At 32.4% G+C, this 15,829-nt stretch overlaps 1 protein-coding gene across 3 annotated transcripts in view; it reads left to right on the top strand.

Annotated features, from left to right (window-relative positions):
• Positions 1–15,829, top strand: part of TDRD3 (tudor domain containing 3) — a 115,902-nt gene that overhangs the window by 71,444 nt on the left and 28,629 nt on the right. For 2 of the 3 annotated variants that reach the window (XM_023755346.1, XM_023755348.1), the window contains exon 11: positions 2,058–2,183. In XM_023755346.1, the coding sequence (XP_023611114.1) occupies positions 2,058–2,183 (126 nt within the window). Of the gene's footprint in view, positions 1–2,057; positions 2,184–4,005; positions 4,282–15,829 lie in introns of those variants that run through there. The other variant, XM_023755347.1, reaches the window with a different exon arrangement.

Here is a 15,829-nt window from a genome sequence, read left to right as displayed (position 1 = left end):
TAATTTCCTATTGGTTTACCCTTTTTCTCACATCATGCCATAATTAATTTTAAACTCTTTGTAGTTTTCTGCACTCATCTTCATGTTTTGTCTGTAACATTCCCTGAAAGAAACACCCTTCTCAGTTCTTTACTTGGCTAAACCCTCTTCTGCCTTAAACACTATATTAATTGTCATCTGCCCAGGAAGCTCTTCCCAAACTCCTTAGCTTTATCAAATGCCATATCACTACACCTTTATTACAGTGCTTTCTACATTATATAGAAGTCATTTTTTTATACGAGTTGTCTTTATGAAAGTGTTAAGTTCTAAAAAGATGTCAACTTATTTATTTTCCTAGGCTATATTGTGACTCATTGTTTGTTGAACTTACCTAATTACCTGAGAAGCTTACAATTGAAGCATAGGTCCAAAAATACAACAGTTCACAGAACACAGAAGTATGAGGCTAAATATATAAAGGAGGGATGGAGAGATGTAAATGTATATCAGAACTCCAAGATTTGGAAAATCCCCACATGATGTCTCTAAATTTCTTAGCATCCAGACCTGGGAAGGAAGCATCATGGATTAACTTTGTAACCTTTGTAGTATGAAGTATACTAGTTACTCAGAAAAATAGATTGTTTCCTGGTAAGTCATATTTTAGAAGAATATGAAAAATAAGAATTTCTGTTGCCTTTAGCATTTCTGATTCTGGTGAGCCTATTAAGAGATAATGTTAAGAATAGTGTTATAGTAGAGTCTCCAACTAACCTAGTTTAAAGAAATTATTCCTTAAGAGAAAGTAGTTTTTCATGTTCACTAAGCAACATTCTGACCTATAATTTAGGTCCTGAATGGGTTGACCAATTAGTGACCTACTCCTAGTTACCATAACAGGTAAATTTTAAAATTGTACTTGTTATGTAAATTAGTTCCTTGTGAGGTTGTTAATGAGCATTAGTTCCCAGAGCCAAGTAAAACTGAGTAAACTGATAAAATAAAGGTGTCTAGTCTTGCAGTGTCTCAAATCCCGTAACGCCTGGATATGAATTATGTGCTTACTCCTTACCTGACATCCCTACTTCCCCTCAGCTGCCTGTGATGTCAGCAGCAATGAGCCTTTTTCTTTGTATTTATTTTGTCATATGTTTATGTTTTTTTAAGTTGCCCCATCCTATATAATAAAAAGCTAATATGCAAATCGACCAAATGGCAGCGGAATGACCAGTGGCTGTGACACACACTGACCACCAGGAGGCAGACACTCAATGCACGAGCTGTCCCCTGGTGGTCAGTGCGCTCCTACAGGGGGAGCGCCACTCAGCCAGAAGCCAGGCTCATGGCTGGCGAGTGCAGCCGTGATGGTGGGAGCCTCTCCTGCCTCTGTGGCAGCGCTAAGGATGTCTGACTGCCCTGAAGGGAGTGGGCCTAAGCCATCAGTCAAACATCCCCTGAGGGCTCCCAGACTGCGAGAGGGCCTCTAGTAGTTATATATTCTGATTAATATATAAAAAATATCTTGCTAATATTAGTCAAAGGACTTCAGTGGCTGACAACAAAACATAGCACTCGCTCTTTATATACCCACTGGCATGAGAATATTCTCTCCTGACCATCAAGCTCTGTCCTGAAATATTACTACTGTTCAGTGTTATGTCAGAACTCATATGGATGAGATAATTTATCTTTTTTAGCCAATTTATGATTATTCAAAGGTAAGTTTTATTTATTAAATACATTATTCCTTAACAATTATTTTCTTTAAAATATGGCATATTTGAAAGTTCCTAAGAGAATAAATCTTAAAAGTTTTCATCACAAAGAAAAAATTCTATAACTGGCGATGAACATTAAAATTATTGTGGTGATCATTTTCTACATACACATATGTCAAATCACTGTGTTGTACATCTGAAACTATGTCAGTTTATCTCAAAATATTAATTAAAAGAAGATTGAGCTTTCAAAGAAATTATGCATTCTAGCACTTCGATTATTCACATTTCCATCTAATATTGCCCTTTGTAGACAGTGTTGATTGTCATATTTAAAACTCCTTTTTGTCTCCTCAGTTTTACCGAGCAGAAGTTGAAGCTCTCCATTCTTCAGGTATGACAGCAGTTGTTAAATTCATTGATTATGGAAACTATGAAGAGGTGCTACTAAGCAACATCAGGCCCATTCAAACAGAGGCATGGGTATGTGATCCAAATTCTGTACACAAGCAGAAGCTAATTTGAAGAAAATACATAGCTTTGAAAGATTAGTTATAGTCATACAAAATTTTCCAGTGGAAAAATATTTTGAGTTTGCTTAAAACTGGCCATTCCTAAAGAATGATTTTAATTTAATAATTACACTGAACTATAATAAAAATGAAAGCATTGCAATTACTTTTTTTGTATAATGCTTTGTTATATTATTCTTTAAAAATAGGTGCCCTTATTTTTGTTTACTAACAATGTGTATATGTAAAATTAGTTTTTTATGCATATTTTGTTACTTTAAATTTGACTAAATTATGTCCAGCAGTTGTCAAATTTAAATTTCTGTTGGATACATGTATATTCTTTATTATTTTAGTTACATGTAAAATTAAGAAAAATACTTTAAAGTATATATGAGTTCACACTGCAATTACTACACATATGTTTATGTATGTATATGTACAGAATAACTATAAATATCTGTTTAATAATTATTTGATTACTTTTGTTTCTAAATGTTATGTCAAAGCTATGTGATAAGTTTAATGATGTAATTTAGAATGTGCTGGCCTCATGGAGTCCATTTTATTCAGGATTTATGTGACTATGTACATAGATTCTCAACTACATTTAGGCAAAAACAGGAGAACAAGACATATTAAAACTAGTTTGATAACTTTATAAATTTTATTTCTTTTCTCCAATTTGTGGGTAGCTGTTAATAAACTTATCTTTAGAAGCCTAATTTGTTGCTATTTCCCTAAAATATCAAAATATACTAGAAAATTATATCCTCTAGACCAGTGGTTCTCAACCTTCCTAATGCTGCGACCCTTTAATACAGTTCCTCATGTTGTGGTGACCCCCAACCATAAAATTATTTTCATTGCTACTTCATAACTGTAATTTTGCTACTGTTATGAATCGTAATATAAATATCTGATATGCAGGATGTATTTTCATTGTTACAAATTGAACATAATTAAAGCATAGTGATTAATCACAAAAACAATATGTAATTATATATGTGTTTTCTGATGGTCTTAGGCGACCCCTGTGAAAGGGTTGTTCGACCCCCAAAGGGGTCACAACCCACAGGTTGAGAACCGCTGCTCTAGACAATAGTCATCATCATTGAAGCACATGTTTTCTCATGAACTGATTTTAGTTTTGGTCTTTTTTTACATTTTTCTGACACAACCTCAGTCATGCTCCCTGTCCCCCCAAAAAGATAAATAAAACAACAAAAAAACCTTGTAGCCGTAATCATGTTTTGGGCCATGGATCTTGATTCTTTACATTTTTATTACAGAAAAACTATTTTCTAGGTAATTTATCATTATATATTTTACAGTGTAATATTACTAATGATTCATATGCTTGATTATTTTCTTCTCTTTTTCTGAAATTTAGCCACTTTTTCCCTAAAAAACTGAAATACTATCAATATCTAATTTATGTCTTTCTTTTCTTGGAGAAATTTGTTGTACTTAAATTTTTGCCCTGTTGATTCTCATATGATGGCTATTTTTATTTTTATTTCTTTTTTCTATTAATACATCTTAATCTAGTTTTTATGGTAAAAGTAATTATTTATTGAATATGTATTCTAGGAGTTGAGTCCCGGTTTGCTGTTTATCATATGCTCCCAAATGTGTTTAGCCATTACAGTCAGAGGTTAAAATAGAATTTTCACATTAGTTTTCTTTTTATTTTTTAGAGATTTAATAAGAGATTAATTTTATCTTTTTCTCCTAAAGAGAAATTTAATTTTCTTCCTTTATTTCTTCTCTACTTCCTTTTTCTGTTTCAGGGTGGCCATAAGTGATGAGTACATTTGTCTTTCCTCATTGTAGCTCTTCCATTCAAAGGTGTTTGGTACTGAAGTGATCATTTTCTTTCCACAGTCAGTGGCTTTTCCTCCCCTCACCCCCAATAGTCCTCATTGCTTTATCATTGATTTTAGAGTTATGTAAACTTAGCTGGACAATAACTTTACCAGATGTCACAGCCCATGTAGTGATTCTGTTTTGAACAGCAATGCGTTCATATTCTTCCTACCCCTTTATGAGTACTCATATATACGTTGTGCTATTTTTTTCACCTGTTCTTTTTCTGCTTTCAACTTAAAATCTTTCTTATAAGATGTTTGGAATGTTTTTTCAGAAAGAAGCAGGATAGACTCACTAAATCTTTTGGAGATTCTGGTGTTTCTTTTCTCCTCCTTACAAATAATCAAGTGATTGTTGATGTTTTATGATTTTGCAAAAATTAATATAACAAATATTTTTGGATCATGAACATCATTATTGAAGATAAGATCATCCTTTCTTCTTTATCTGCATGAATAATGACTTAGTTGTAGAAGCATCTTATTCTTGATATATAGAAGTCACCAGCTTAACATATCTTCATTCATCTCCATTTTAAAAAATACATTAAAAGCCCCTAAGAAAAAGTTATGCGGTTGTCAATATGTTTAATGTAGAGTTAGTGTAGAATTCTCTTAGACTCTGAGAGTATTAATGTTGGGGTGTATGAGCACTTTTTCTTTTTGTAACTGGGAAATTGTAACAAGTTTTAAGTTAATCAAAAGCAAAACATACACTATGCCAATAACAAGGTAACTCTAATTGGTAAGTCATATTAGAAAAATTAAAGGGCTGTAAAGGTACAGCGAAGATGTTAGAAGCCTTAGCACAAATATTCACTCACACTATGGATTGTGTAATTTTTTATTTTTTAACTCTTGCACTATATATGTGCATTACAATTTTTAATTGTGAAATGATGTTGTATCTTTTATTAAGGATTATGTTTGCTATTTGCAGAAGATTTTGGAAAACCTGTTTTCCTAAATATAGCAATGATTATGGATTGAAGTTTTTTTTATAGTTTGCAGGAAAAACAACTCAGAAAGCCTGTACATAAGCCAAAAGCCTCTATAGAAATCAGTTGCCTGTATTGTCTCTTAAAGGTATACGGATAAATCATTAAATAAAAAGCATGAAATATTAAGAGACTCAATGACTAAGTTAATAGTCCCTTGTTCGGAAAATAAAAATAAAAATCGTTAGTAGTTTAAATCTAAGTGTTAATATTTTTCTCATGAAGTTTAGGAATTATTTGCCTTAATTCTTTCTGTCTGTAGACCAAATGTCTGTTTTCCCTTTCCATCTGGATACACCCTTTTATTTCCAGAACATACTCAGTGATTATATTTTAGTTGGCAAAAATTTATGTTCTGATTATGATTGAATACTTTATTTCCTCTAAAATTATTTACTAAACCTTTTGGTAAGTCGTTTTTAATTTTTTTAATTCTACCTAGATTTCACCTTGGTTCTTTTAGGTTTCAAAAAAATTCTTAAATTTAGTATCTTTGTTATAGTGAACTCTCTAAATATCATAAATAATATGAGATTCACAGCTCATTCTTAACTGAATAAATGCTCTAAATTGTTTTTCAGAGGTCTTTAAACATTGTAGGATTTTCCTTATTTTATTAAAGTAGTTGAAACACTAGGAGTCTCATTTTATCTGGAAAAATATATAAGGAGAAAACCATACTCTGTATTATTTTATACTTATGACCATTGTATGAGAAAACAGTAGGGGCAAAGAAAACCTCCTATTTATCTTCCCTGCAGTCCCCTCCAAATTGGTTCCTTTTAACTCTAAAGCTAATACCAGAAAACCAGTAAAAAGATGCCACAGACAATTTGGAATTACTGAAAATACCCTGGTGCTGCTGCTCAGACAAATCTTTTGTGTTTTACGGTGTTGTTGCTTCTGAATTGCTTTTCTAAACCTGAAAAAACATTGTCAAGTCCTGATTTTCCAAGTATATTTATGACTTGAGTTCCATTGAGACATATCCAAAAAATGTTTTTAGAACATACTAGTTTCTAAACTTTCTTTTTAAAAGTTTATAATATTTGCTTCTTGGTATCAGGAAATTATCATTGTTTGGCTGTTGTTTAAACTAGGAAAAATATTGTATGGGTAATGGTTCTAATACCTTAGCATGCACAATATGGATAGGAGTTCTGGAAAGTGTAGATGATTGTTACTGTCTTCTAGATGATTATTCTATCTTAACTGTTTTCTGTAAGGTATTCATTTATTCCACAAATATTCATTGCACATCTGTTAGGTGCCAAGCACTAGTCTAGGTCAGGGATACATATTTATAGGCAAAACACAAAATTCCTGCCCACTGTACGAAGTAAGAAGTCCCAGATCTGGTTATGTAAAGCAGACTTACATGTAAGCATCTCATGAGAGTCTTTATTTATACTTTTTGAGACTTTAAAACAAAGTACAAATGGTGAAAATCTTGTTTACTGAAGTTTTCATTTAAATAATGTTTAGGTCTTTATTTATTCCACCTTAGTTTAAAGATAAAATTTATGAGAAAGTAGAAACTGTTATTTAATGAATTTTGTCTACTTAAAAAGTTCTTTTTATCTATTTAAAAAATAAAACTTGTCTATAGGAGGTTTTTGATTTTTAAAAATAATTATAATATATATTTCAGTTTTAGCATACTTTAAGAAAAGAACTGACAATCTTAAGTTTTACTTTTGAAGTAACTTTGTACAAAATTTATTTTATAATGACATCCTAGGAAGCACATTTGGAAGTTACCTTTTCAAATTCAGATATTCATAAAAATCCATAAATTATTCTACCACTAGTAAAAATATTAAAAAGAAATGTAGAACCAAAAAAAATCCTAACCTATTTACTGAGGAAGGAGATGGAGAGCTGTAATACAGAAATTAATGAGTTAAAATGAATACTAAATGTATTAGAACAAGGTCATATAAGTAATTTTAACGACATAATTATGCTTTATGTAGTTTGTATTTGATATCAAAAGATCATAATAGATATTAAAAAGAAGACAATTGTTATAGAAACCATTAACTTCATAGGAAAATTACAATTATGTGACAATGAAGTTCTGCCAATTAATATCCAGTAAAAAGTACAAGTACCTATTTCAGAAAGTTTTTCATTCTAGATGATAAATTCTTAAATTAATTAGTGGATATAATTTACCATATTTAAATTTCTCCATTAAAAACAATTTGAGCCCAGCTGGCTCAGTGGTTGAGTGGCGACCAGGAGGTCGCAGTTAGATTCCCAGTCTGGGCACATGCCTGGGTTGCAGGTTTCATCCCCAGTGTGAGGTGTGCAGGAGGCAGATGATCAATAATACTGTCTCATCATTGATATTTCTATCTCTCCCTTTCTCTCTCTGAAATAAAAAATATATATAAATATTTGTATATATTTATATATATAAAAAATATAATATATATATATATATATTTTAAAAATAAGCACAATTTGATTAAGGTCACTGAAATACATTTTCTTCTAGCACACATATTTTGGGAAACTTTTCTTTCAAGGATGGCCATATGGGCACTGCTGATTTTCTTTTGCATTATAAACACAAAATAAATTAGAATGAAACTATACAGCTAGTTTAGCCCCATTTAAAACATAATTTTCAAATTATGGACAGTGGAATTTGGGGGCTTTCATGCAATATCTTCAAACTTTGTTTTAATAAATTTGGTTGTATTTGATGTGGTTTGTTTATTTCTTCATTTATTACCCAGACTTTCACAGTTCCCACAGGAGGTTATAAATTACACAAAGCATTTTAACAATTCCCACAGGAGGTTATGAATCACACAAAGTATTTTCAAATTCCCACAGGAGATTGTGAATTACACAAAAAGAATTTTATACAAAAGGAGATATGAAAGCTGCTGACATGGAGGGAAAAATTATTTGTTCCTAAATGCATGCCATATACATAGATGTGTCTGCTTAAATACTCTTCATATCTACCTCCTAAGCCCAAATCCAGTTTGTGATAACTAAAACTAACAGATTATTATCAAAATCTAGAGATCTAGTTTTGAGCTGACTACATTATTCAATAGAGACATTTTATTTTACCATTTCAGTTAACAGTAAGAGAATAATATGCTATTTTAGGACCTGTACAAAAGTATTGCTTGAATTTCGGTACCTGATAACTTAATCTATTCAAAGGAACTGTATATAAGAATATTTTTAAAAGGTTTCTGGATAATCTGAGTTTCCCTTTATTGAGCAATTAAAGTGCAGATTAAGATTATTATTTCATGTTCCTTTTTTCTGAAGATGACATAACTCCCAAAGTGAAATAACTACCTCAGATGTGCTTTCTTTCTTTTAAAGTTATTTTAATGGTCACTCAGATTTGTTTCTAACTTCAATTACAGTTTTCATAAAAACAATTTGTCTTAAATTAGTTAAATATTAATATTAAGATCACATTAGCAAAACTGTATGAAAAATTCACAGCACTTTTTTTATACAAGAATAATACCAGAGCTATTATGCTAACTTTTATCTTCTAAGCTTCCCCTTTACTAATGGCAGCCTAAAGTATGGACTCCTGAATTATGGTGTTGATTAATTAAGAAGTAAATTCATGATGCTTTAGATTATACTGAATATTATATGATTTTGATTTTTCTTTCAAAGTAGTTTTAAGGAGGCATCATGGGTGAGATCTGTAGCCAAAGGGGGCTGGATTGTTAGGTGAACTTATTTTTCCCTTTGACATCTTGATTCAACAGACCCAGGGTTTGTTCTCTTCTAAGTGTAAACTTTGTTTTTTCATTTACTTTACTTACCAGGACTTTTAAAGCTATAATTTCAAACTGCACTGGATTTTACCATTCCTTTGCATATATGTGCATAGACTTGCTAATATACTCATTGCACAGGAAATAAAATAGTAAAACAAATGAATCTGAGGAATATTTTTGTTTTATTTCTTTGTTCCCAACGAAGTTAATCTTATATTGGGTATGTGCCTTGACTAGACACTCATGTGAGTATATTTTAAAGATTTGTATAAATCTGAAGAGGCAGCCTTCTTAAATTAAAAAAACAAAAAACAACTCTGTATTAGTTTCTAGTGAATTTCTGAGCCTCTTCCATCTGCACCCGAAAAAGCAGAAAAATAACGTTGCTTATTGCATGATAGATTTTACTTCCTTTCAGGTCCCACAGTGCACATTCCCTTTCCTAAAGTCGGGGATTATGAACCTTGTTGGTGAAGGACTAAAATTTGATTGCGTACCATAGTGAGTTGTCAGTTGTCCATTGTCCTTTTTAATCTTACATAGTCATCTGTGTGTCTGTACTTATACTTTCCGTCATCTTATTTATTAGTTATCTCTCTCTGTTTTTATTCTATTTCCTGAACATCATTGGTGTTTTTTTTTTGTGGGTTTTTTTTGCTTCATTTTCTTTTTACCTCTAGTGGGTGGCATCTCTTGATGTATATGGACTACCCTTCCTACTGATCCTAATATCCTGAACTTTATTGGACCTATGCTATTTATTCTAGAATAATGTGCAGTAGGCTTCACTATCACACCTCTAGGAAAAGAGTGGAGTTGGCCTGTCTCCTTGTGAGAAACACTCTGATGTTACAGAACTTACAGTTCCATTAAACTTGGAAATTACTGGAAAGAGTTTTACACCTTGGCTTGAAAACCTCCCTTAGTGGCCTGTCATTGGCTGAGAGCTCCATTCAGAAGGGAAGGAAGTGCTGCAACAGTGAGTACATTTTATTTGCCTTAAAAAGCAACAACACACATACAGTTTATCAAGAGTTAACGAAGAAGTTCCAATTAAGCAGCTTTGACAATCATAAGAATACAAAAATCATTACTTTTTTGGACATATTTTTCCATGCCTTGTCTATCTAGCTCAGGGCTTTCTAAAGTCTTCTGAGAACATTTTGAAAAATGCTTGGTTAATAAAGTTAAGTATGCTTTTTGATTCCAGAAATAGATTAATATGTATTTTAAATCTTTGAGAGATATATGTAGTGTACATTGTTTCACAGACTTATTTGTTCAGACTTCTTTTTTTTCTGTATAGAACCTGTAATAGAAAGTCTACAAGAGGTACTTCAGAAAAAGTCTTAGCTATCTTCTTTCTAGTTTTCAAATCTTCCATCTTTAAAATAGGGTGAAGATTTATCTGTAAAATATATAGTTTTAGATGTTCCAAACTTCTTATTAATAACATAATAATGTCTTTTATGTTATAAATAGAGACTAAATATATAAAGTTAATTTCTCATCAAACATGTCCCAAGAGTCTTTACCTTTCTGTGAATAGAGGACAAAATATATTCCTGAAATTTTATGTCCCTTCTGAGAACTTTTGCTATTAGTGTTTTATTACATTTTAATAAATTAAGATTTTATTTTACATGTCATTATATACAACTCACTAGTCTTTTCATTTTAACTTAACTCTAATTCTGGAAACTTTGTATGTATTAACTTTTAGAAATAGGCCCTTATGAAGATTCCCATTATAGCTTTTATAATATTGCTGCCCTCTTCTGAAATTCTCACCTCATAACCCACAGGGTATTTATATGGTCCAGCAATAAGACATTTCATCATTTGTGGTTTTGTAGTTGATATTCTCCAATAATCTAGTCTAAGGCAAAATCTGAAATCCCTTTCTGTTAAGCTGGCATTGACTACTAAATCAAAAGAAAGTATCAAAGCAAGTTAATTCTTCGGGGTATGTAGGCATTCTTAAATGAGGGATAAAACTCCAAAAAGACCAAAAGTACTATTTTATTTCATCATTAGCTCTTTTATTAATAGACTAGTATATTCTGAGCCTTTTTTAATTTGTTAAAGATCTCCTAGAAAACAAACTCCTATACTTCTCTTGATCTCCTATTCTTGTTTTCCTGACAAAATAACAGTTGTTATGTGACTTAACAGTTGTTAAGTCAAATGAATTGATAATCTTGGATCCAATTCTGGAGTTTACTTGAGAATTCTGGAGGGGGAAAACATTCTTATTTTAAGAAGCATGTCCTCTCCAAACACTTATAATTATAAACAAGGGCAGAATTTATGGCTGGATAATAGCCAGTGAAAGTACAAAGAAGCTCTCTAAAGAGCAGTAGATAAATACTATAAGTACCATCTCTTTTAGTGCTTGAGAGAATCAGAATTTTAAGTGAGCACATGAACTGGTTTGGTAGCAGAAACAGTGGAAGAAGGTTCGTAATTAATGAATGATAGATGTAATCCCTGGTGGTCACCTTTAGTACTGAAGAGTTCTTCAGACAGCAAACTCTAGTATGGCAGTTTAATATGATGGTTTTTCAACAAATATTTTTTAAAGCTTTTTGTAACAAAGCTACTTTGGAAAATAGATTGGCCTATATACCCAAGGAATTAAAAGGATATGAGAGAAATAGAAGATATACTGTATATATCCCACGTTCAAAGGCTGTTAAATTGAGTTGTTTACCCATATCTTCAGAAAAAAAATCACTTCTACTGTCGTGGTAAACAACCTGCTTCCCTATTTATAATGGTCTGGTCTTCTAGCAACTTCAGTGTGAAATTATAGTTAATTTGCCTACAAATGTCAGGTGGTCATAATAATCTGGCCACTCAGTGTATTTTCTTCCTTCTAGAAGCCACCTAATCCGTATCAATAAGGCCTCCATGAGACTGGGGTGGTTCCAGTCTGGGAACTAGAGTTGGTGAGCTTCTTGATACAGTATTATTATGCATGTTAAGTGAATGTGATAGTGTGAAGGAAGTAAGTGGGAAAGGCTAACATTGACTTTTCCGAAACTAGTATCAACTTTAACAACCTTTTATTGGCATTTTTGTCTTGCCTAAAATATGCTCATTTTTCCCAGATCATGTGATTAGGAAATTAGGGTAAACCATTTTGGTTACTCTTAACAACAAGCTTGTTATACAAAGTACAGTATTAGAAGTCAGTTTAATTCCTTTTCAGTATGGTTCATATTCTAACATTTATGGACTTGTATTTTTTAAATGTTGGTAACCGTTTTTGTACCATTTAATGAGTTATTTACAAGAATATAAAGAGCATTTTATCTTGAAAAGATTTAAGTAAATAAGCCTTAAATAATGTGGGGGGAAGTACACTAATATATTGTTTCTTCATAAGGTGATCAGATAATGCAAATTTTATTATTAGGTATTCCTGAATTTGAACATCAGTACCCAAAGAATGTTAGACTTAATTAGATTTTTAAAATATAGAATTAAAGTCTTAAAGGGAAAAGGGAGCCATATCAAAAGTTTGTATTAGTCTTTATTCAAAAATTTTTATCTTTTCTAGGTAAACTCTTTTTTTCTGTTTTTCCCCCTTCTCTTCCTTTCTTCTTCCTTATTATCTAGGTTGCTTCTCTTTTTCCTCTTTCTCTTTTATTTGATTTTATTTTTTTGTCAGTTTACCTTCTATTCGTTGTAAAGGTTTCAAAAGGCTTTTAGCTACAGTTAGACATGTCCCACCTCAGATAGAACTAATGCTTAAATGAAGTCTGGTTAAACAGAATATCTTTTAAAGTTCAGAACTCTAAAAGCCTCTGAAAGCTTTTGGTAGAAATAAGTTGATATTCTGCTTGATCTTTTATATGCCCTGATTAGTGTTAATGCTTACTTAGCACTTGGCCCTATTGATAGTAGTTCTCATAAATGGAAAGACTATTAGAGACTGAGGACTATTGGAACTGATTACAAAAAGATCTAGAAATGATAAAATGGCTGGTCATATGCTCAGTCCACTTAAATTGTATCCTCATACCTATTCTTAGGAAATAAGCAAAGACAAGAAAAAAATTTTCTCATTAAACTTAGTTAAGATAAGAAATTAAAATATATAATTCCCTAAGAAAAATTAAGGAACCATTCAAGAAACTAGAGACTGGAAGCTCTAAATTTTGTTAAAGAAATTAATTATAGATGGCTACATTAAAAGCATTTTAGCCCTGTCTAGCGTGACTCTGTGGATAGAGCATTGGGCTTCTCACCAAAGGGTCTCAGATTCGATTCCCAGTGAAGGGCACGTACTTAGGTTACAGGTCTGATCACTGGCCTTGGTAGGGGTGCATGCAGGAGGCAGCCAATCGATGTGTCTCTCTCACATCAATGTTTCTCTCTCTTTCTCTCTCTCTCTCTCTCTCTCTCTCTCTCTCTCTCTCTCTCTCTCCTTCCTTCTCCCTTCCTCCTTCCATTCTTTCTAAGAAAAATCAATGGAAAAAATATCCTCAGGTGAGGATTAACAAAAAACAAAAAAAAGCACTTTAGATATAATTTAGAAATAATATAAGATTTACATCTCAGAAAAGACATAGCAAGAAAATACACACATTTTCCTTTAATTTGTTGAAAATACTTAAAATTGGCTATGAAAAGACTGATTATTCTATAGTCCATTTTAATGATTATAATAGCTTTAATGAAAATAATCACTGAGGGAAGATGATTAAGATAGAAAAAAAGGCCACAAAATAGGTTAAAGGTAGATTTAGTATTTTGCTTCTTAGACATTTTTCAAGATAATTTTTTTAATAGTATAATTTCAAAGTTTTGCCTGAAACTGTGAAAAAAATATTTTTAAACAAACTGCTTTAAGTAATATCAATTATAAAAACAAGTTTAACTTTCTGAAATGAGAATTATTATGCTTTGAGGTTCCAATAAATTTCATATAAATGGCAAAGTACAGCCAGAATACTCTGGCATTGTTTACTACTTACTGCCATTCTTGGGCCCAAGGCTGAGAAACATTTTCAGATTCTGTGTGCTTTATCCTGAAAGAATTTGATGAAAGGGGTCACTGAGAGAGTTAAATGTCGGATCTGCTTGGCCTTTGAAAGAAGGGGAGAGGGCAGGGCTGGTCTTGGGCAATTACTTCCCCCTCCTTTTTGCCCTGCTTCAGCTCCAGCGGAGCTGGACATGCACAGGAGGAATCAGAAGAACCGGGTCGAGTCCTGGCTCTGCCACTTACTACCTGTGTGACTTTGGGTAAGTTACTTAATATCTCTGGTCTCAGTTTCAGTACAGGGTTGTGAGGATTAAGGAATATGATTGGTAGAAATGTGCTTTGGAAACTCCTAAGGTCTATAAAAACAAATTTTTATGACTTCTTTCTTCCCTATTTTCAGTAGTCTAGTGTCCTTAACTATACATCTTTAAAGCAACCCAAAATGACTTAACTCATTTGCTTACCCCTGTGCCCTCTCCATATAGGAATTCTTATTTCTATTCTTTGCATGCTTTAGAGTTAAGTATTTCAAGACTATAAAACCAGGCTGGTAATTTAATCATCACTGTAGAGTATGTGTGTGTGTGTTTTTTTACTGTTACCCCTTCACACCCTCACCTTTCTTCTTTAATCTCAGAATTATGTAACTAGAAATATCAAAGAATCTCTGATTCATGGAAGTTTAGACAATGTTGGGGAGAAGGATTTGGGGCAAGATGGAAGTATCTTAAATCCTGTTACCAGATCACTTCTCCATTAGTTAGTAAGGTTGACTGGGGAAATGATTGTGTCTCAAGTCCTTTCTTCTCTCAGAAAGGAGATGGCAATAAATCAGAGTTAAAAGTTCTTCAGAAGTCTCACTGAAAACCTAGATTCTAGCTGGAGGAATAGTCATGGAGAGAAGAGACTAAGGATTTGGTGGCCATTTCTGTGAGTAATATCTGACTTGACCTCGTTTTTGATTCTCAGTAAAGTAAGTTCTAGCCCACCCTCAGCCGAACTAAATTTACAATGCTTATTATCTTTACTGGGTGCTAAGTTTATAGGGGCTGCATGGAGCTAAGAAAGAAAGAACACTTGCCTTCTGGATCACATCTGGTGTCAGATCAAGGTACCTTTATGGGGGCATAAGAAGACTTTATAGCTTTACTTGGTCCAGCTCCTTCCCCCCCACCCCCCGACCCCACATAATCTACGAATGCTTCATCTGGCTATGTCTAAATAATAGTAATAATAGCCACTTACATGAACTGCTTGCCATTAATGCCTAATTACCATGGAGCACAATAACCGTTACTCATGTCATGATTGAATTAACTTTCTTAAAGCTTTTCTTTTTTATTTTATTTTTACAGCCTTGAACCATTGACTTATGCTCAGTATGGTTTCTTGCTGAAGTAGCAGTGTCATCTTTCTTAACTAAAAATTAGAGAGAAGTATTGAACTCTGGTAGTAATCAAATGCAAATTGAAACAATTAAGTGCAATGTTAAGTTTGTGCACTAATGGAGGGAAATTAAATGGTAATGCTTATGCTGGCAAAGATGCAGTGGTATGAGTACTCGTACATATTGCTAATGGCAGTGTAAATTGGTGTGATGCTTCCAGTTTTTTCCCAAGCCTTAAGTGTTCATACCCTTTAAACCAATAATCCCATAGTTGTTCATCTCTCCTAAGGAAAGAGCAAAGAAAATAAGTGAATTGCTGAGAAATGATTACTGCAGCATTATTTTATAATAATAAATTAGGAGCTACCTAAATGCCCACCAATACGAGAATGGTAAAATAAATTATCATCCATCTGTGGGTGAAATATTATACAGCTGTGATAAAAAGCATTATGAAGGCCGTAATATGGGAAATATTTATAAGTGAATAAAAGCAGTTTATAGGTTTGAACAAAATTATACTCAGGGTAGTGGTTGTCTTAGAATAGTAGAGTTATGTATAATCTCTATGTATGGCATATATATATATATATAT

The sequence above is a fragment of the Myotis lucifugus genome, unplaced genomic scaffold (assembly GCF_000147115.1).
Source record: "Myotis lucifugus unplaced genomic scaffold, Myoluc2.0 scaffold_74, whole genome shotgun sequence".
NCBI lineage: Eukaryota > Metazoa > Chordata > Mammalia > Chiroptera > Vespertilionidae > Myotis > Myotis lucifugus.
The sequence above is the reverse complement of the archived record's forward strand: the minus strand, read 5'-3'. Positions and strand labels throughout refer to the sequence as shown.